Genomic DNA, 22,452 nt, shown 5'->3' on the forward strand with positions numbered 1-22,452 from the left:
TATCATGTTTTATCTGAAGAACATACTAAAAATACCCCATCAACGAAACCTAAAAAGAAATCTTTGATAAACGATGAACATCTAGAAAAGATGTTTTCTTTACTCGAACATCTGAAAAACACCCTACCAATGAAAACAACAAATCTGATAAAGCTTCAATCTCCCAAAATTCTAGTAAAATATGATTTCTTTGAATGAAGAAAATGTAAAAAATATCCAATCAATTACCCAAAAATATCCCATCAGGACATTTTAACCATTTTATAACTGAGTTTGTGCTTGATTGATAGTAACACTCATTCAATCAAAATTTAAATAATATTATTTTACATTAATTAGATAAAGTAAAATTATATTATAAATAAAATATAGTAAAAACATTTTAATTATAATTTGAAAATTTTTATTATAATATTTGAATTATTAATTAAATTTGTTCCTTAAATAAAAGGTGTTTAAAGTAAATGACAGTAGGTACAGCCTTAACCAAAATTAAGCAAGTTGAACTCAACTCTATTATATTACTATCAAACGTGCTGTATTACCATAAACAAAGATAAAATTCTCAATCCATACTTAAGAGATAAAAGGTAAATAAGCAGCTCATATTACGTTGCACCTATGGAAACAGAGCCTTGCTACAGACAAACAGCTCCAGCTCCGTGCATTGTTGGAATTTTATGAGTGAGTCAGACAGGTTTCAGTGCAGTGTCAGGCTTTTTCAAACAATACTTACTTTTAATATGAAATCTGTTTGAATTTTGTTTTTGGGGCACAACAACGGCTACTTCTGCCTGCACCATGTTCTATGCAATCTTTTCTTTTTTAAAAGAAAAAGGTTGCCTTTAGTTTTTTGTTCCATAAAATATTGGTCTTGCCTGGTAAAAACACACAACATCTCTCTTCTCTTTCATTGGTTTAATCAAATTTCAAACCTCCCTTCTCTGATAACACTTCCCAGAAGCTTGAGCTTGAAAATGAGGGTGTTGTTGAGTTGCCTTTTCTCTTTCATTTTTGCTTCAACCCTTTGGAGCATTGGCTCTTCTGCTCTCACTCTGGATGGTACTAACTAAAATACCCATCACTATTTTAGTGTTTTTTTTACTTAAAGTTTGAATTTTTTTTTATGGGAAAGTAGAGGGAAAGTGCTAAACTTTCAGCTTAGTGTTTGATATGAAGTAAAGTTGAACTTTTTTTTTGTTTTTGTTTTCTATGATCTGATATTTCTGTTTTTATATTGGATTTTACAAGGTTTAACATTGTTGGAGATCAAAAGCACATTGAATGACAGTAAAAATTTTCTTGGGAACTGGCAAGCAACTGATGAAAATCCTTGTAATTGGACTGGCATTTCTTGTTATCCTAATGACCATAGAGTCCGTTCAATGTAAGCCTCCCGTTTACTTCTACTTAGTTTTATTTTCTATTACTTATATATATATATATATATATATATATATATATATATTCATTCTTATGGGTTGGTTCTACAGCAATCTACCATACATGCAACTAGGAGGCATAATATCTCCCAGCATTGGCAAACTCAAAGGATTACAAAGATTGTGAGTTCAATTCCCATTTTTGAACACTAAATAATGTTAACAAACATTAGGCTGATTTTGATTCTTGTTCTTGTTATGCCCCACCTTTTTTTTTTTTGCAGGGCGTTGCACCAGAATAATCTACATGGACAAATTCCTAATGAACTTACAAATTGTACTGAACTGAGAGCCCTGTAAGCAGAATAAATTCATTTTAGGCATTAGTTCATATTTCACTTGTCTTGTTCTTGTCTCATTTTTGGAATTGATTGTCTGCACAGTTACTTAAGAAATAATTATCTGCAAGGAGGCATACCGTCAAATTTTGGAAACCTTACTTTTCTCACCATACTGTAAGATTCTTGGATATGCTACTGTTTCTTTAGTTGCATGGCATAAATGTTAATTGTGCTTAGCAATGGAATAAATGTGTTGGAAAATTGGTTTTTAGGGATTTATCGAGCAATTTGCTAAAGGGTGCTATACCTTCATCCATAGGTCATCTTACAAGATTGCATTACCTGTAAGTTCATGAAGAATTGTTGCTTGCCAATGTTCATTTGGGTTGTTTTAGGATTGAATTAATAATACAATTGTAAACAAGAAAATGAGGTTCCTTAAACTTTCGATGATTGCTATTTGTGGCAGCAATTTGTCGACCAACTTTTTCTCTGGTGAAATCCCGGATATTGGAGTCCTCAGCACTTTTAGGAACAACTCGTGAGTACCCTTCTCATTACCATGACCATCGGTTTATGTCTATGCTTGCTATAATATGTAGATAAATACTATGTTGTTTGGGCTCAGGAGTGTTGGATACATATATGTGCCCGACACAGGTATCTGGAGGGCCATATTCCCATAACCAAGTTCGGATGTGAGTTGGAAACTAGAATTTCAAGAAAAATGAAGAGTTGCACCAACTCTTAAGTTTAGCATAAGATTGTAGCTTTTTGCATCAATGTATGTGGAAGCGGTAAATAACCTAACCAATGTAACTTGATCAGGATTTTTTGCTTATGTTCAGGTTTATCGGCAATTTGGATCTATGTGGCCGACAGGTCAACAAGACTTGTCGAACTTCACTGGGATTTCCAGCAGTCTTACCTCATGCTGAAAGTGATGGAGTAGCAGGCATGCTTTGTTGTTACGTGCCGCTTTAGTTGTTACATTCTTATAAAGCTTTATGCATGTAATAAGATGCAGCTATCCTTTTTGGCTTTTGCAGTTCCTACGAAACGATCATCTCATTACATAAAAGGTGTGATGATTGGTGCAATGTTGACAATGGCCCTTGTGCTTGTCATGCTCCTTGCATTCCTCTGGATATATCTACTATCAAAGAAGGAAAGGGCTGTTAAAAGATACACAGAAGTTAAAAAGCAAGTCAACCACGATACGAGTAAGTTGGTTTATTTATCAAAATTTGGCTTTCGTATAAATACATGGTTGTTAATTATGTTCATTTTTGTAGGTACTAAACTTATAACTTTTCATGGGGATCTACCGTATCCTTCATGTGAGATTGTAGAAAAGCTGGAGTCCCTTGATGAAGAAGATGTCGTGGGGTCTGGGGGATTTGGTACCGTATATCGAATGGTCATGAATGATTGTCAAACATTTGCTGTTAAAAGAATAGATCGAAGTCGCGAAGGATCTGATCAAGTGTTTGAGAGAGAGCTAGAGATCTTGGGCAGCATCAAACACATTAATTTAGTTAATATGCGAGGCTATTGCAGGTTCCCGGCATCGAAGCTTCTTATCTATGATTATCTTGCTATGGGCAGCTTGGATAACTTCCTACATGGTAAGCTTCTTAATAGATAAAATGCATTCATTAACATGATATCGTTCTTTATTTTAATTGTTTGGTCTTGTATATCGATTTGCTTTTTTAGAATGCAAAGAAGAAGGCAGGCTATTGAACTGGAGTGCTCGTTTAAAAATAGCCCTTGGTTCCGCTAGAGGACTAGCATACTTGCATCATGACTGTTGTCCGAAGATAGTTCATCGAGACATAAAGTCCAGCAATATCCTTCTCGATGAAAACTTGGAGCCCCATGTATCCGACTTTGGTCTTGCCCAGCTTTTGGTGGATGAGGATGCCCATGTCACAACTGTCGTTGCCGGCACTTTTGGCTATTTGGCTCCAGGTTTTTCTTTCTCTATTATAGCCCATCATCTAGAATGTTTTGGTTGTCCGTAGTTTTTGTCACTTCACCTTTATTTTACGCACTTTCCTCCTGAAGTTTCACGACAGATCCATAGAGAGTCAACTAGTGGTGCCTCTTGGCATTTGTAAAATCTTGTGATATGCATGTGTACACCAACATTATTGTTCCGAGAACATAGAAATTATCCACTTACTGTTATGTTTCTACGGAACAGAATATCTGCAAAGTGGGATAGCGACAGAAAAGACGGATGTCTACAGCTTCGGAGTTCTCTTACTGGAGCTGGTAACTGGGAAAAGGCCAACTGATCCAACTTTTGCAAAGAGGGGCTTGAATGTTGTCGGCTGGGTAAGGACTTGAAATCGTTCGAGTTCGATGAAAAACTAATAATTTTTCATTTGTCCGAGAAATGTACACATAACCTTTTTTCTGTTTTGCTTGAACATTTGCAGACGAACACTTTATTGAGAGAGAACCGTCTGGAAGACATAGTCGATAAAGGGTGTACTGATGCTATCATGGAAACTGTCGAAGCAATTCTCGAAATAGCAGCGAAGTGTACTGATGCAAATCCAGATGAACGGCCAACAATGTGCCAGGTACTTCAGTTACTGGAACAAGAGGTCATGTCGCCTTATCCAAGTGATTACGAGTCTCATTCAGATTATTGTTGAATGAACATACAAATATTTATTTAATGGTGGTTGTTGCACATAAAATCTGCTGTCATCTCCTCGACTTTTGTAGGATGTTTTGCGATTTTGTCCCACTCTGGGGGGCTTTTGTATATTATCTCGAAATTGATCTGTGTGCATGGTTTTGAATCCTTGTCACTTGTGCTGTGACAGTGACTTGAAACTGCAGTGCTGAAAACAAATATTGCTTGAGACATTTATTCACTTTTATTACCAGATGGATCTTCAGTCCATTGCATCTTTTTCTTTATGTTCATGCTATTTTGTTGATTCTTTTTTTATGTATTATGAAATTTATAATCTGGATTTTGATGATCTGGCCGGGCCATGGTGCCTATTGAAATAAAGGAAGGCTACCACCGTTTAATTTTTTTTGGTAATAAAAAGAAGATGCTAAACAGCATCCTAGTTACAGACGATTGAACTTGTGGCCAACACGATCAACTTCCAGTAAAGATTCAATTCCCTCGGAGGTGAATCTCTCAAATGAGTCCCGTGTTCGTCTGCAATCTAAAATTAGCCATGTAGTCTGCAGATTGATTGGCCTCTCTAAAAACGTGTATTCTCTCTTGCAAAAAGTGCAGATATATGGCACATTACTATTCTCAACATCAACCCATTAATTAAATCAATGGTTTCCACCAGAAGACGTTGAACACCAATCTCCCAAGCAGGCAGTGACCCGTCCTGATGATGATACTCCCTGTGGCAACTTTGAACTCTCTTGAAGTGCAATTCTTCCCGTTTCACAGCTTTATTAAAGACTTCCTCCACGATGTGCGCAAAAACAATCCTTCTCAAGCAAATAGCTTCTGAGTTTGAAATTCTCTCCTCTGAATATTGCTGAGTTTCAGTGTTGCCAAAGCAACCAACCCCCACACCACACACTTGCATCCTGCATTTTAGAACTAGAATGTGTTTCTAATGGAGATGATAGGATTATATCTGAAATTAAGAGTAGAATAAGCATTTTAGATAATGTGTTCATTTAACTAAACATGGGTGGAGTTTGGTGAAAGATAAACTTTAGTGTTTTGTGTTTGGACAATCATTTTGAAGTGGGGAAAAGGTGATGAAAAAAGTTATGAGTAAAATGATGGTGATGTATTTGGATCTTTGCTTTGAATTGTTGATTAAAATTCAAACCCCATAACTCTTTTTTGTCTCTAATCCCTTTCATTGAAGGACCGCGAAACATGGCATCCTAAGTTGATAGCAGCAGCCAAAAGCAGCAGTTATAGTAATATTTACCCTTCCAAGTCATGTTTTCTGTTGTAATTACAGATTAAGACCATTAAAGTCAGCAACGTCTGTTAAGAAGCAACCGAGAGTTGTTTTCCTTTTCTGGTGATATTGAATATGTTTGAAATGCAGAGGTTGGTCTTTGCTCTTTTAGTTCTTTTTCATAAATTACTTTTCTTTGGGTACAAAGCTTATTATCAACTTATGCAAGGTTAATGAGGGGTCTCAAGTTCATTCTATATTTTAAACGAGTTCTACTCAAATCTTTTCGAACTTAAGTCTAGACAAATAACTCAACTCTTCTATTTTATGGTTTTATAATCTGGTGTTTGAATTTTAGTATTTGATCTTAACTTCTCCTACAGTCTACTGTATATATTTATATTATGATTTTGTTGCTTTATATACATTATAATATCACAAAAGTAATGCTTTTTGTGATGTTTTATTCAAAATATGAGTGTTGTGGAAGGCAATCTTTTGTAATTATATAGATCTAAAAGTTCTTCCTACAATATTTTTTCAAATTTTTCGTGAATGTATCCTTTATAAAAATAAAGGAATATAACATTTTATGATTTTTTATTGTTCATGACAACTAATATTACTTTCTTTAATGTGTTTCTAAAAGGTATTATACAAACTGTTCCTACATTAGGATTTAAATTAGGTAAATTATTCTCATATTAGGGCATTAATTCCAAACTTAGTAATTATTCGCATGAACTGGACAATTATTTCCACATTGGGCCTAAACTTCAAGGTTTTTAAAGAAATATCAGAGATTAATTTGGACCAAAAAAATTCAAACCCTAATATGAGAATAATTGCTAAGTTCAAGGTCTAAATTGGATAAAAAAAAGTTCAGACCCCAATGTGAAAACAATTGCCAATTTCAAGACTTAACTTGGTTAAAAAAAAGTTCAAACTCTGATGTGAGAATAGTTGCTAAATTCAGGTCCTAAAAAGTGACATTTTCATGCTTTTTACATTACTAAAACTAAAAGGAATAAATATCAAGTTTATACATGAACTTTGGTCCAATGAGTAATGTTATACATGAATTTTGATTTTGTAGGATTATACACATGAAACTTGAATCGCGGTTAATATGTATAAATGAAACTTTGATTTTGGTTCAATTGTTTACATTTGAAGAAATGAATACACACATTTATTTTCATATTGGATTAACATAATTGTTTGTGTATGCAATATATCAATGTAAAATGGTGTTAATTCGATAATATTTTTGTAATTTATGACGATTGAATCAAATCAAATTTTATGTATAAAATCATACAAAATCAAAATTCATTTATAAAACGATAATTTTGCTTTTATGTTTATTCCTTTGTTTCTTTTTCTTCTTTAGTAGGAATCTTATTTCCGATTTAATACTTGTATTTTAAAAGAAAAAAATTGTAGGATCCACTTCCATTTTCACTATTTATTTTTAAAAGAGAAATGAAAAATATGAAAATATAAAAAAAATCCTATAAATATTACAAAGGCATCATATAGGTCCCACATAAATTTAATCATGGGTCGGGTTGGGTTTGAGTCAGTCCAATGCAAAATTTTAGGTCAATTTCCTAAGTTCAGGCTTGGCTCGACCCGAAAAATAGACCTAAAATTCTAACCAAACCCGACCCATATTAAAAATACTAAACCCAAACCCAACCCAGCCTGCCTGTACTAATTTTTTAGATTATTTTTTTATATAAAAACAAATTAAAAATTTAAAAAAATATAAGATATCAAATACACTAAAAACATTAAAACAAATAATTCTCAACAAATTTAAAATACATTAAAGAAAATCATTATACTTAAATAATACTAAGATACTTACAACTTAGCAAATTAATACCTCCAAAATAGTAACAAAATTAATAATTAAATAAGAGTTATACAATATTTAAATAACAATAATAACATAATAATAATATAATATTAAAATGACAGTAAAACAACAATAAATCCATTTTTCGAGTTCATACTTTTACTTCGACACAATCTCCCACGTCATTTTCATATATCCGTCTTTGAGTAAAAGGTTAACTTAAAAAATATTGAGGTAAAAGTTAAAAGCAAATGTGATAATTGTGAGCAAAAATGGTTGGTATAAAATTCGACACGCAACTACATGAGGAAACACAACATAAAACATAAAAATAAAAGAAATATATAAAAATTATCTACAAAGTTGATATTAGATGTATTTTTTAAATTTCAAAATTCAATTATAATAAAAGGTAATTATTAAATTTATTTGATTAAATTTGATTATCAGTCTAGATTTAATTAATATTTTTAAGTGAGTTATTTTTAGTTACTATATTTTTAGATTTTAAATTTTTAATCTTATTGTAAATAATAATCATTAAATATCTTAACCAATTTTTGGTGTGTGAATAATATATAAAAATAACAAACTATCATGACATTATACATGTAATGTCGTGTTTATGATATTAAATTTTAAAAATAAAAAGCCTTTTTGTCAATAATTAACTTGATACAATATTTGAATAAATTAAGATAAGAATCTTCCAACTTCGAACCTTACGTGTATATCAAGCCAAGCATTAGAGTCTCGAGAAAAAAAGGTGAAAGCGACCCATGCTTGTCCTAACATATTGCTAATCCAATAACCATTTGGATTGTAATTCAACTTTAGAATTACCAATTCATTTCATTGTGTTATCTAAGATGACAGACTTAACCAAGAAGAAATTAGCCGGAAAAGTAGCCATAGTCACCGGCGGAGCAAGCGGTATCGGCGAAGCCACAGCGCGTTTGTTCGCCGAGCACGGCGCCCGTATGATCATCATCGCCGATATCCAAGACCAACTCGGCCAACAAGTAGCTACTTCAATCGGTTCCCAGAATTGTACTTACATTCGCTGCGACGTTACCGATGAAAACCAAGTGAAAGCATTGGTCGAATCAAGTATTCAAAAGTATGGTCAACTTGATATAATGTTTAGCAATGCTGGGATTATAAGTAAGTCCGATCAGAGCATTCTTGATCTTGATTTCCAACAGTTTGATCGGTTGATGGCGGTCAACCTCCGTGGCATGTCTGCATGCGTTAAGCACGCGGCGCGTGCGATGGTGGAGAACAAAGTGAGAGGAAGTATTGTATGCACGGCGAGTGTCGCGGCTAGCCGTGGAACGAAACGGCGGACGGACTATTGCATGTCGAAGCATGGGGTGTTGGGATTAGTTCGATTGGCAAGTGAACAGCTAGGGATGTATGGTATAAGGGTAAACTGTGTGTCGCCTAATGGGATGGCGACGCCGATGACATGCGAGGTGCATGAGAAGAGTGTGGAGGAGGTTGAGAAAATCTACGAGGCTGGAAGGGCTCTGCAAGGAGCGGTGTTGAGAGCCGAACATGTGGCGGATGCAGTGCTGTTTCTTGCAAGTGATGAGTCGGAGTTGATTACTGGCCATGACCTCGCCGTCGACGGTGGCTTCCAAGCTTAGTAACTTTTGCTTTTGCTTTCAGTAATTCTTTTTCTTAATTCTATGGTTTTTACAGAATATTTTGACTTGATTGTATTACTTTGTAATTGATATGCTTTCGTTTTTTTAGAACTTAATTATTTTCTTTTACTCGAAGTAGTCTTAATTCAATTGTGATCTTATTACTCCAGCAATTAGAAATATGACAGTTTGGAAGGATTATGAATAGAAGTAGAATCTGTATTATATGCAAAAATAATGACAAAGTATGTAATCGGCATCAATGGCGTCTTCAAGGCCCCTGGATAGGTATATTTACGTGCAATCACCAAATGAAGTTCTTTAACTGCTATACGATGATTGCTCTGGAATAGTTTAGCCTCGTCTCGCCTAACTATGCTTTTATCATTCTCGTACCATAAAAAAGGTAATTATAATTGTTAGCATTTTGAATTGATGAAATCTAAAATGCTAACATTTTAATAAGGAAAATTATTTGTGACACTGTCAATGGAGTTAGACAAGTAAATTATAAGGCGTGGTAAAAAAAATTTTCAACCCACTTATGAAATCTAAAAAATTCTACAAACAATGTATCTAATAATTATCCTTTTAAAATCTCCAAATTTTAAAATTCTTCAACTAAATACACTTTTGAAAGTTTATAAAAAATATTGCAAATTTCTTTTCACTCTCTCTCTTTTCTTCACAATTTTTTTCGTTGTTCTCTTATATCTTTTTTCTTAAAGCTTGTGGAATCTCATGTATCATCTAAGGTAACACATTGAAACATATATGATAATATTTAATTCTGCTTGAGTTAAATGTTTGCTAATTGTCACATGTTGACGAGATCAAAATATGAAATTTGACTTATTAAACTAAATATATTTGAATAAAATGATTAAAATTACAATTAATATATTCAACATTTAATTACTTCCACGTCCATGAATAATATAAATAAAAACAAAAACTAATAGCTTCTATGCATAATCGGGCCCGACCGTGAGAGTTGATTGAGAGTGCAACCGTCCAGGGTCCAAATTTGAATGGGTCCAATTTCTTTTTTCAATTTTTAATGTGGAAAAAAAATTCAGACTAAAATAAATTAATTAAATACCTAGAATTTTCAATTTTTTTACTATAAATGATTCATCTCCTAGGGCCTCAAAAACTTTTCAGCTTTATTATATTACATTTTATAATTTTTTTAAAAAAGATCTAATTTATTATTTCGTTTAGGACCTTAAAAATATCAAGAACAGTATGTGCATAATATTAACAATCCATAAATTAGGCAAAACTCACGCATAATGTACGTGGGTTACTTATATATCCAATATATATTAATAAGAAATGAATTAAACCTATTCTTTTTAAAACTATTATATATAAAAATTATTGAGAAATATTAATTTTAAATATATATATTTTAACATATTTATATTATTTATTAAGTGTTTTATTTAGTTAGTGTCACTCTAAACGGAGCCACCAACTCGATTAGAAAAATTATAAAATGCCCTTTTATAATTAAAATAAATTATATTATTTGAGTGTATTTTAGTCTTTTACTTTCATAAAAAATAGTAAAATAGAAATATGGTGGGATTTGAACCCACACCAATTGGATTGATAAAAACTTAAATTTATCACTAAACCAAAACACCATTTTGAATTAATTATACACTTTTATTTTAATATGCATAATTTATCATCTCTATCATTGTCTATCTATACTATTATTTGAGCTCTTTATAGAGTTGATGTCACCTGAATCGGGTTACCAACTCGGTTAGAAAGTTATGAGAACGCCTTTCTGTAATTAAAATAAGTTATATTATTTGAAGGTATTTTAGTCTTTTCACTTAAAAAATCAAAATATGCATATTATGATATTTAAACCCATATCAATTGCATGAGTAAATCCTTTAATTTACCATTCAGCTAAAGTTTTATTTTAATATTTCAAAATATTTTAATTTTATTATGCACACTTTATTACCTTCATTAATTGTACATATCCATATTATTATTTAAGCTCCTAATTGAGTTCATGTCACCCTAAATCAGGTCACCAATTGGTTAGGAAGTTACGAAATGTTCTTCGTAATTAAAATAAGTAATATTATTTGAGGGTGTTTTAGTCTTTTCACTAAAAACAATAAAAATATGCATATGATTAGATCCAAATCCACGCCAATTACATTAGTAAAACCTTTAATTTATCTTTCAACTGAAACTTTATTTTTTTACTATTACTAAAACCCTAATTGAGTTGGTGTTACGAGTTAACGGACACCAACTCGCTTAGGAAATAACTAACATACCCTTTTATTAGATGAAAGCTATTATTATTTTGATGGTATTTTTTGTCTTTCCATACTTTTCTATATATATATATTTTAAAAACTAAAATTAATATGATTGAACTTATGTTTAACAGATCTATAAACAAATTATTTACTACTATATCAATAATAAATCTTGAGTAAACTTTAAAAAAATTAACTTTTAACATAAAATATTTTCTCTAACTAAATTTGTGTATCTATACGATTAATAAAATTAAAAATAAAATTATTTATTTATTTTATAAAATAATTTTTCATACATCCTAAAAGGTATTAATAGAATTAAAACATTGATACGTATTCAATTTTTCAAAAACAAAATGAGTTTTTAATATTTTAAAACTTTATATAAATTAGAAAATTATCTTCGATGAAATTGGACATATGGACAACCAATATGTCAATATCTATTATTAACTTTTAAATGGTTCTTTTTCTTTCTATTTTTAATTTTGAAATTTATTTAATATTTTTATAAATTTTAATAATGTTTTACAAATTTTAATTTTTTAAAAATTTAAACTTTGAAACGAATGAACCTGGATATTATTCTAATAAAAAATTTAAATATTTCTTTTATTTAAAAAAAACTTTGAATTTTTATTTTTTGATGATGTGGCATTGTCACCTTAGCAACTTTTGCTAGCATGGGGTATTACATCAATGTCGTTAACGACCACGTAAGTGTTATGACAATTAATATTAGTCAAATGGCCTATTTGACCAGTTTTGTTAGTTTAGAGGTTCAACTGGGTATAAAAAGTTCCCAAGAACTTAATTGATTTTTTTAAAAAAGTTTTAGGGCTTTTTAAACTACTAAGTTTATCTTTAAGTATTTCAATCAAAATAACGGCATTAAGTTTTCACAAGAAAACTATTCCAACAAAAAAGATTTCATCTTGACCATTTTCAAATGAGTATTTTAAGGAAAATCTTAATCAATATTTTCAACATTATTTTTATTGTTATATGACTATTAATTAATTTTTAAAAATTTCAAAATGTCATACGAGAGAATACAATAAAATAATTTTAATGGTGGTAACAATTGGACCAAAATTTTATATCCAAAAATAGGACTATATTCTGAAAAATAAAAATAGAAAGACTAAATTTCAAATGTAGAAAATGTATAGGGACTTAGAACATATTTTAACATTTGACTTTTTGCTCTATAATTTAACACAAATAGATAATAAATCCAACGCGAAGTGTGGGCTGGAAACCATACTAGTTAATAGATCATAATAACTATAATCATAACCCATCGACGCTATATATAAAATGAATAAATCTCAAATTTATACATAAACTATGATTAAATGTGCAATTTGATATATGAACTTAGATTAGGTGCAATTATACACACAAAACTTTAATTGAGTTCAAATGTATATATGAAACTTTAATTTTGATTCAATTATACACATTTAAGGAAATAAATACATTAATTTATTTTTATATTGGATAAATATAATAATACATGTATACAATATATAAACATAAAATGATGTTATATCAATAATTGTGTCAATAATTTGTGAGAACTGAATCAAATCAAAATTTCATGTGCAAAATTGCACAAAATCAAAGCTCATATATAAAATTACACATTAAGCCAAAATTCATGTATAATTTTAAGATTTATCCCGTATAAAAGTAATGTCCAAGCCCTACCTCCTACTAGCACTCGTCAAAAATACAAACAAATGTTTTTTTTTTTTTTTAGATTTTAGATGAGTGGCCTAATTTCAGTTTTGATCATGCTCAAATTTTAAATTTAATTTTTATACTTTATTTTTTTCTTCCTCCTATTGACACCTATCCAAATTACAAACAAAGCTTTCTTTTAGATTTTAAATGAATGGTCCAATTTTAATTTTGGTCCTATAATATACTCAAATTGTTATTTTAAGAAATATATTTATAAGTTGAGAATAAATTCTCTCTATTTTTTGACGAATAACAATATTTCAAAAGTTATTTTTAATAGCTCCATCGGTGCTATCTATTTATAAGAAGAGAAGTAGAACCTTTGCAGAATTGTAGATGTTTATTTTAAATAGAAAAGCAACATCCTACTTAGAGTAAGAGATGAGTGAACGACTCACCCTTGTATTTCTACTAGGGTCGTTTCCCCCTTCATGTTATATGAGAGGTTTAGGGCTTCTCTCACATCGGGTCCAATTACGAGTATTTTCTGGACCTTTTTAACCTAGTACTCTGTAATGTGATCCAACCCGAATCAGTTTTTCTATTTCACAAAATAAAATTTAATATTTACATATTAAATAATTTTCTCATCCCAATTTTACTCCAGTAAAATTTTTAAGATTTTACCCCCAATAAAATTTTAAGAAATTTCATTCAATATGTCACAACTCAACATGTTCATTATGATCAAATGATTTATTTTCATTTTCGGGCTTCAAAACAATCCAAAAACATAAAACTCATTCTTCCATAATTTTCTAAGTAATCCTATATAGGATTTTAAATTTCCATTTTTATTTCCATTTTTTGAAACCTACATTCATTTTCAAATTATTTCATTTCTCTATTTCAGAGAAAACCATAATCATTCTTGAATGTTTCCCATTTCTCTTTTTCTATTCATTTCGTTCATTTTTATTCAAACACGCAATTCATTTATGCCTTCAATGAGCTAGCAGAGGGACCGATTGGACATATGTAGTTGAGGCTCAAATGATTTATAATTAAGTTCCAGCTTTTTCCCTATTAATTATAAACTCATTTAGTCACGAAGTCATTCCACTATAGTATTGTAACTAAGCTCTCCTTAACGACATACCATTACGAAAACAACTACTTAGTGCTCATCCAATGACCTTATCATAATTGTGTTAACCTCATAAGATATCATTGATCTCTTTGGGATAATCTGTTCTCCAAATATGATCCTATTTTGTCTCATGATAACCATTACATCTTCCTTCATGAAAAGTCAATCACTATCAAATAGTGATAAAGTTATCCATCATAAAGATGAACGACTCATGGTTACGTTTACTTTTCATCAACCATGTAATGCCAATGAGAGGATATCATTTACCCATAATTTGGGCTATGAATTCCATTGTTGTGAATGGCGTTATATACTACAGAAGTCGTATACCCAATGCTCTAGCTTTCGGTTCCTTATCTATTTGAACTCAAACTTTTACTTATATTAAAGTGTACAAGTCACGCATACATAATCCGTCATCCACTCGAAATTTAGGTATGTCACACTATGAACGTCACGAGTAAATAAATCCATAAACAAATCCAGGATCTATTTTGCTTGGGTCATTTTCGATATACTATCAGTCTGGTCAATCACATCCATGTCTCTATCTTTTAGGACTCATCCGTTCTGATGCCCAATGTAACACCCCTAACCCATATCTATCGTTGAAACAGGATTACGGAGCATTATCGGAGTTTACAGATCAAATAAATAGACATTTCAAACATTTCATATAATATAATATTCATGTCAGAAACCAGTCGAAATCAAACATATTGTCCCTTATACGAGCCCTCGAGGCTTAAAATACGCGTTAGAAACAAGTCGGGACTAAACCGGATACTCAAAGAATTTTTCAAAAAATATTGAAATTTTTCAAAGCTGCAGAGGTCACACGCCTGTGTTTTAAGCCGTGTGGACATTCGAAATAAGAACACACAACCGTGTCTCAGCCCGTGTAACTCACTGACTTGGGTCACACGGTCATGTCACTTGGCTATGTGTCATACACGACCGAGACACACGCTCGTGTCTTTGCCCGTGTAGACAAAAATAGACCATTTTAAAAGCCACATTTCTCACCCAATTTGGCATCCATTTACACCCAACATTTTGCATATATACAAATCATAATTAGGCATCCAAAACAAGCCAAAATTTAGCCTTAAACAGTTAAAATCATCACATACAACCAATATACCTTTAGGCACTTCAAATGACAATATACAAATATGTCAACCATGTATCCAAATTTACCTAAGTGACCAAATACATATATGCATAATTATACCAAAACCTATCATGTAGGTCATTTATAAAGCTCACCCATTTGGTACCAAATATACTATTCTAAACCAATAGTCAATATACCTATAAGTTCTCCATAACAAAGCACTAAATCACACCAAGGTATATAACATATCTTATATGCATATTCAAACCACATTTTAATTTCCATCATTCAACCATATCAAACACACATTAAATATGATAAGGCCACATATATATGTACATCAAAATATACCAAACACAAGCCAAATAAGTGACTAATCTCAACAAAACACTTATATGCCAGCATTGACCAAATTAACCTATACATGCCATTATAACCAGAATTAATTAACCGAAAGTACCAAAAGAGCCGATGGATAGTGTGATACGGCTCTAACAAGCTTCCAACCCGAACGAGCTTTTGAATCACTATAAAACACGAAAAATAACACAGAGTAAGCATTTAAGCTTAGTAAGTTCGTATAACAAAGAAATTAACTTACCATTTAATCACATTTAAGGTAAGCATACAAAACACATCCAACTCAATTTGGCCAAAAGCCTAAACACATATCCTCAACAACTATGTTAGTCATGTAATTCATATAATATCAAGAAACATGTATGAATTCAACCACTATTCAAATTCCATATACATGTAACATCTATACCATGTATCCATATATCATATATAAATCATTTCCATGTAATTCATGTAAATACCTGTACTAGTTCGTATCGAACTCATATAAACTAATAACATAACAGTGTTTTTGAACCATTTAGAATATCATTGGATACGCGGGTTGTACACACGAGGTGTACTGAATTGTAATCCGTTAATTTATGTACATGTATGCTCATACGAGTGGTAAACGGTAAGTTCCTCTGAGATGAATAACGGTAAGCTCATAAAAGCTGAAATCGGTAACCCTAATGACATGTCATTTGTATCCTACGGATTCCTAAGGTTCAAACGAGGCTCGATAATTTTCGAATATACAATCAGTATTCATTCATGGCAATTATACAATTCACAAATAATTAATTCAATTTAAAACACTATATACAATTTAATTACACGAACTTACCTCGACGAGTGTACGTAGATACGGAGGTGACTAATCCGATATTTTCTCTTTACCTCGATCTAACTCTTTACGATGTCTAACAGGATCTGTACGAATGAATTTAACTCATTTCAATATAATTCTCATTCAATTTAATCCAACATGGAATTTTGACAAAATTAACATTTTCCCTATACTTTTAATTCCTTTGTAATTTAGTCCCTAAGCTCGAAAAATGAAATTCATGCAATTTAATCCTTACCCAAGCCTAGTCGATTTTTATACATATTAACAGCAGCCCATTTATTTCACAAAATTCACAAAATTTACCATAAATTTATCACCTTTTTCAATTTAGTCTCTAATTGATAATTTTACCAAAAATCTCTTTACAAAAATTATTTATCTAACAACAACCATTCATTTTCTATCATCAAACTTTAAAATTCAAGCATATTCATCAATGTTAAAATCCTACTACTTTAACAAATTTGCAAATTAATCCCTGGGCTAGCTAGATTAAGCTACAACGATCCCGGAAACATAGAAATCATCAAAAACGAGACAAAAATTCATACCTAATTGAGCAAAATAAGCCTGTTGAAATTTCAAGCTTCCATGGCTAGGTTTTCTTTTAAATTTTTGGTGGAAGATGATAACAATGGATGATAATAGTTTGTTTTATTTAATTTATCATTTATTACCTATTTACTAATTTAACCTTAAAAACTAATCAAAATTTCAATAATAACAAACCATACTTATCCACTAACAACCTTAATGGCTAATTACTATATAAGGACATCCACTTTAAAATTCTATAGCTATTTAATACCTTTAGCTATTAAAACACAACTTTTGCACTTTATGCTATTTAATCCTTTTTATCAAATTAAGCATGTAAACAGTAAAATTTCTTATCTAAATTTTTATATGGTATTTCAATCATACTGTAGACCATAAAATAATAGTAAAATAAATTTTTTGACTTCGAATTTATGGTCCTGGAACCACTATTACGATTTCATTGAAAATGGGTTGTTACACCCAAGACAAGACATCTCCCCAATTGGACATGATAGACGACATATTAGTCTTTCAATCGGTTTGCTCATTTCTGATTAAACTAAGGACATGTTTAGGTTCGTCTACTAATACAAATTATCTTTTCGTATTACGATCCGACCACGTAATACCACTTAGTATTAGTTAATAATTAGACAACCAATGAGCAACATTTGCTTCCATTTTGCTTTGCGTGCAAAAACCATTTAAGGACAATAATACAAATTATATTAATTGTAATCAATGATTTGTTTTATTAACCAATTTGTTCAAAAAATTACAAGTGTATATTGATTAAGATACTACACTTAGGGCACCGCCTCCAACAATTGAGTCCTATGTCAGGGATTCCTCATTTTGCAGTGGCTCGGGATGGTAAGTGTTTGATTCAAAATCAATGGGAAGTGAAAATACAACATGTCTACGGGGAAAGAAATAAAGCAGCAAATGCATTAGCTAGACATGCCCTTGGCAGGGAGATAGGATTCTATAGTTTCTTGCAACTGCCTGATTATGTTTTAAATCTTATTCATGATGATTTAGAGAGTTTGACTAGGCCAAAATGATTTGGATGTAAAAGTTCCTTTTATGTTTTTTTACCAAAAAAACAAAAAAAACAAAAGGGTTTTAATGATGTTAACAATTAGACTTAATGCTTTTGAATAAATTTCTTTAAAAAAATTTAAATTTAAATTTAAATTTCACAAAGAGCATAGGCTTTAAACATATTTTAATTTTCAAAATTTTATTTTATAATAATCTAAAAAATTAATTGATTCAACACGAAGCGTAATAGAATTCATACTTGCATCTATATTAGAAAGAGTGTCCACGGGTGGTGGCTTGATGACACCTGCACAAAGGGAAAATGTTGTGGGATTTGGGGAAATGGATAATGGGTTAATTCCAAATTCGGTCCCTCACATTTTGTTGCTTATGCAATTAAGTCACTATTTGAAGCATTAGAATGTTCAATTAAGTCCATACCTTTAATTAATTAATTAATTTTGTTACCAAACTTAGACCAAAATAAGTTATATTTTCTCAGAATAATAAAATATTATGTTTGAATAAAATTATTAATTAATTATAAGAATTATATTTGGTGTAGAGTTTTAGACTTTCTGAGAAAAAGAGACGCATGTCAATTCTTTAAAGCCATTTGTAAAAAAATAACACACTATTAGTGTACCAAATACTAACCCTTATTTATAATGATAATAACTAAAAATAATTTAAAGTTATATTATAATAACTTGAAAATATTTTTAAGGAAACTCAATATTTTTATTTTTGCATTATTATGATTTATAGAAGTAAAAAATAAATTTTGTAATAAATTTCCGAGCGGGGCAAATTATACTAGTTAAGTTCACTATTAAATTAACATTGTCAACACTCTGACTAAAAAGACAAAATAATTTAAAATATGGTCCATTTTATTGGCTGGAAAAGAAGGCAACCGAAGGTTTCCTTTTCTTAAGCCATGGATTGCCTTTTCGAAGGAATGACCTTTGGAACCCTCTAAAAGTCCATGTCTGACCGCCCTTTCTCAATGGTCAGCTGTCTTTTATATCTCTCTCTTACATTATAAGACATCACATATATTCTTTTATTTTTCCCTTTTTAAAATCAACCACATAACATATATATGATATGATATATCCAATTGCAGTTGCTGTCTCATTCAGGAGACGGTGGTGGTGGGTTTTAAGACATTAAGGAATTAATGGCTGCCCAACTCATGAGTACGAGTTTTAGCTACTATTATCATCATCAAACCAATCCCATCATAGCAGCAGCAAGAACATTGAAACCATCACCTTCCTCGACATGTTTGAATTCACTGTTGTCTTTGCAGAGATTTGGTGTTTTTCAAAGGACAAGACAAGAGAAAAGAAGGGGATATGGTGTTGTGGTAGCATCAAGCAGTAGCAATGCGGCGGCACCGCTTTGGGATTCTTGGAAACCAGAGAAAAGCTCTGCTGCTTCTCCTTCTCTCAGTGACATCATTTGGCCTTCTGCAGGTTAGTAATATTATACAAAAATGTGCAGATGTTTTTTAAGTACATTTAATTTCCAGCTTCTTAATTTTGAAGTTTTGAGCAGGAGCATTTGCTGCAATGGCGATATTGGGAAAGATGGATCAAATATTAGCACCACAAGGGGTTTCAATGACAATTGCACCTTTAGGAGCTGTTTGTGCGGTCCTGTTTGCAACTCCATCCTCTCCTGCTGCTCGGGTATTTCACTTGTGCTCCCCATTTTAGACCTTTTCTTAGCATCAGAGTTCATGACTAATTATTGTACCTACAATTGGGTTCAATTGGCTGTTAGACTGAGTTGGGATTTCTAAAGAAATTTCTCATTTATAGTTCTATAAGTTTCAATGTTTATTGTTGATACCAAATAAAAGAGGAAGAAACGGTGGAGGTAGGAGGTCAGTTCATCCAATAAGGGCGGTGAGTCGTCGAGAGGAAGAGAAGAGGAGTTTAGGGTTTTTATACAGAGAGTTTGAGAGGTCACGTGATGGACTTCCATAGGTGGACAGGTCTCCTTATTGTACTGCAATGAGGGTAGTAGGCTAGAAAAATTTGGAAGGGTTAGAAATAAGTTGTAAATTTTTATAAGAGTTATAATATAATTTTACAATTGTAATATTTAATATTTTTATAATTTTTTAAAGGATTAAATTAAAATTTAATTATTTTTGAGGGATTTATAAATTTATACATTTTAAAGGGTAAAAAAAATTAATTTTCTAATTTCTTTTAGGGGCAGGCAAGGCCGCTCCTAAGGGTGGTTATGTTATATTGTCAGGTGATGATGTGAAGTTATAGGGTTTACAGAAAATGAATGATTGTTGTCATGCCAATATGATAGTCGTTCTAATAGTGGCAGCTTGGATGTTCCCTAAGTTCAGAGCGAACAGTACTGATGATAGAGATATGTTGGCGAGTTTGATCATGACCAATGGAAGTAGTCGGCCGTTGAGAGTACTGTGTCGATAAAGGTATCTATGGAGGTACCCTGTACGACAACTACTTGGTAGTGATGTTGCTTCAACTTTTTTATTCTTCTTAAAATATCCATGTTGATCCCAAATTCGGATAGCATAGATTACTTGAGGAATTAAGGATCTTTCTTAGGTTAACTTTCACTGGACAGAGACAGAGCATATGCACATTTTCTATATATGTTGGCCTGTTAACTATAAGTTGTATATATAGAGATGAAAAGTATAGGCAAGTGATGAAAAGCTGAATGATGTTGCAGAAGTACAATATGTTCATGGCTCAGATAGGTTGTGCAGCAATCGGTGTTGCGGCATTCTCAGTATTTGGGCCTGGCTGGCTTGCTAGAAGCGCCGCCCTTGCCGCTTCCATAGCTTTCATGATCCTTACACGTTCCAATCATCCACCAGGTATACTTCTTCTACCCATTGCTTTCAATTATATATATATATATATCCATTCCCACATCTGATGGTCTAATTTTGAGAACAGCTGCCAGTTTGCCAATTCTATTCATTGATGGAGTTAAGTTACACCACTTAAATTTTTGGTTTGCTTTATTTCCTGGCGCTGCTGCATGTATCATCCTCTGTTTGATGGTAAGTTCCTCTTCCTTTCGTTCCCTTGGACTCCATTACATCATAATATAAGCTCTTGAATTTTTTATTTTCAAACAACGGTAAAAGTATCATAAAAGCTTTTGTACTAAGAGTCAGGTTGCATTTGCCCCATTTAATTAAAAAAAGGGTAGATTAATCCTTGTACGTTAAATAAAAAACAAATTGGTCATTCTGTTAAACATTTCATCAATTTTTACGGTTAAAAACTGGTCTCTATATGTCAGCAACGTGCACTTACATGCAACTGTTTAGTTATTTCATCATCTATACCAGTTTTTAATAGTAGAAATTGATAAAAATTTTAATAAAACGGATCAATTTACTCTTTTATCTAACATACAGAAATTAAAAGCAAAATACAAATTAACTCTTAATATAATGATCTCCATTCAGACATCTAATATGATAGCAAGTGCAAATTTGTTATTTAGTAGCAAAGGTGATAGCATCTTATAAAAACTTCTAAACCACCCCATCTTCCATGTGAGTGTCAGATAAAAACAGAGTGTTATTATAGATGTATTTAATTTCTGTTTTTTCATATGGATGATCATACCCTATACTCGCATATAAATATTCACAAATAACATAGAAATGTAAGAATCCTATGTGTTGAGAGAGCCTGTAGTGATGTGTTTGTTTGACCTGTTGCAGCAAGAAGTGGTTTGTTTCTTGAAGAACAATTTCAAATTTTGACGAGCTAATTGCCTGCGCCACCAGCACATAAAACCCTTCGTTACATAAAGGACATTTGCGCTGCCATTGGAACCTACTGTCATATATGATATACATTTCCATATTTTTTTATATTTTATATTATTTAGTTTAACTTCTATATTTTGTATCCTGTTTACATGCATTGTTGACAAATTTCAAATGTCTAGTAATGCATTTGATGTAAAAAATAATTATAAAATGGAAAAAAAAGGCATGTTCATGATTGATGTGATAACAATGTGAGATTCATTTTCAATTTTATATGCACAATGATACAATTGTATTGTTAAAATTAAGGCCTTCGTAGGGTAGAAGAAATTTGAAGGATGGAAAATTAAAATTTTTTTATCGTGAGAAAAAATAATTTTGTTTAAATCTAAAGAAAATAAAACATTTGAAAATGTATAATTTTGAATTCTCTTATTTTTTCTCGGGATGAAAAATAATCTTTCCTTTTTC

The 22,452-nt window shown here is 31.4% G+C and overlaps 3 protein-coding genes across 5 annotated transcripts; all 3 read left to right on the forward strand.

Moving 5' to 3' along the window:
- The first annotated feature begins 799 nt into the window (after positions 1–799).
- LOC105787824 (LRR receptor-like serine/threonine-protein kinase FEI 1) lies at positions 800–5,575 on the forward strand. 3 transcript variants are annotated; one of them, XM_052633642.1, is made up of 14 exons: positions 800–1,062; positions 1,252–1,387; positions 1,494–1,565; positions 1,667–1,738; positions 1,826–1,897; positions 1,996–2,067; positions 2,193–2,264; positions 2,572–2,678; positions 2,773–2,946; positions 3,019–3,351; positions 3,443–3,697; positions 3,933–4,066; positions 4,171–4,317; positions 4,993–5,575. In XM_052633642.1, the coding sequence occupies exons 1-14, from the start codon at positions 978–980 to the stop codon at positions 5,038–5,040; spliced, it is 1,779 nt and encodes a 592-aa protein (XP_052489602.1). In that variant the 5' UTR covers positions 800–977; the 3' UTR covers positions 5,041–5,575. The 3 variants fall into 3 exon arrangements, with proteins under 3 accessions (XP_052489602.1, XP_052489603.1, XP_012469847.1); XM_052633643.1 differs by having other exon boundaries at positions 4,998–5,574; XM_012614393.2 differs by lacking the exon at positions 4,993–5,575 and having other exon boundaries at positions 802–1,062; positions 4,171–4,663.
- A 2,722-nt stretch (positions 5,576–8,297) lies between these two features.
- Positions 8,298–9,279, forward strand: LOC105787840 ((-)-isopiperitenol/(-)-carveol dehydrogenase, mitochondrial). Its single transcript, XM_012614411.2, has one exon. It carries the CDS (start codon positions 8,371–8,373, stop codon positions 9,148–9,150), a length of 780 nt encoding a protein of 259 aa, XP_012469865.1. The 5' UTR covers positions 8,298–8,370; the 3' UTR covers positions 9,151–9,279.
- A 10,002-nt stretch (positions 9,280–19,281) lies between these two features.
- On the forward strand, positions 19,282–22,231 carry LOC105787810 (uncharacterized). The gene is made up of 5 exons (XM_012614372.2): positions 19,282–19,669; positions 19,752–19,885; positions 20,919–21,066; positions 21,149–21,255; positions 21,931–22,231. Exons 1-5 carry the CDS (start codon positions 19,372–19,374, stop codon positions 21,970–21,972), a joined length of 729 nt encoding a protein of 242 aa, XP_012469826.1. The 5' UTR covers positions 19,282–19,371; the 3' UTR covers positions 21,973–22,231.
- Positions 22,232–22,452: the final 221 nt, after the last annotated feature.

The sequence above is a fragment of the Gossypium raimondii genome, chromosome 7, assembly GCF_025698545.1.
Source record: "Gossypium raimondii isolate GPD5lz chromosome 7, ASM2569854v1, whole genome shotgun sequence".
Lineage (NCBI taxonomy): Eukaryota > Viridiplantae > Streptophyta > Magnoliopsida > Malvales > Malvaceae > Gossypium > Gossypium raimondii.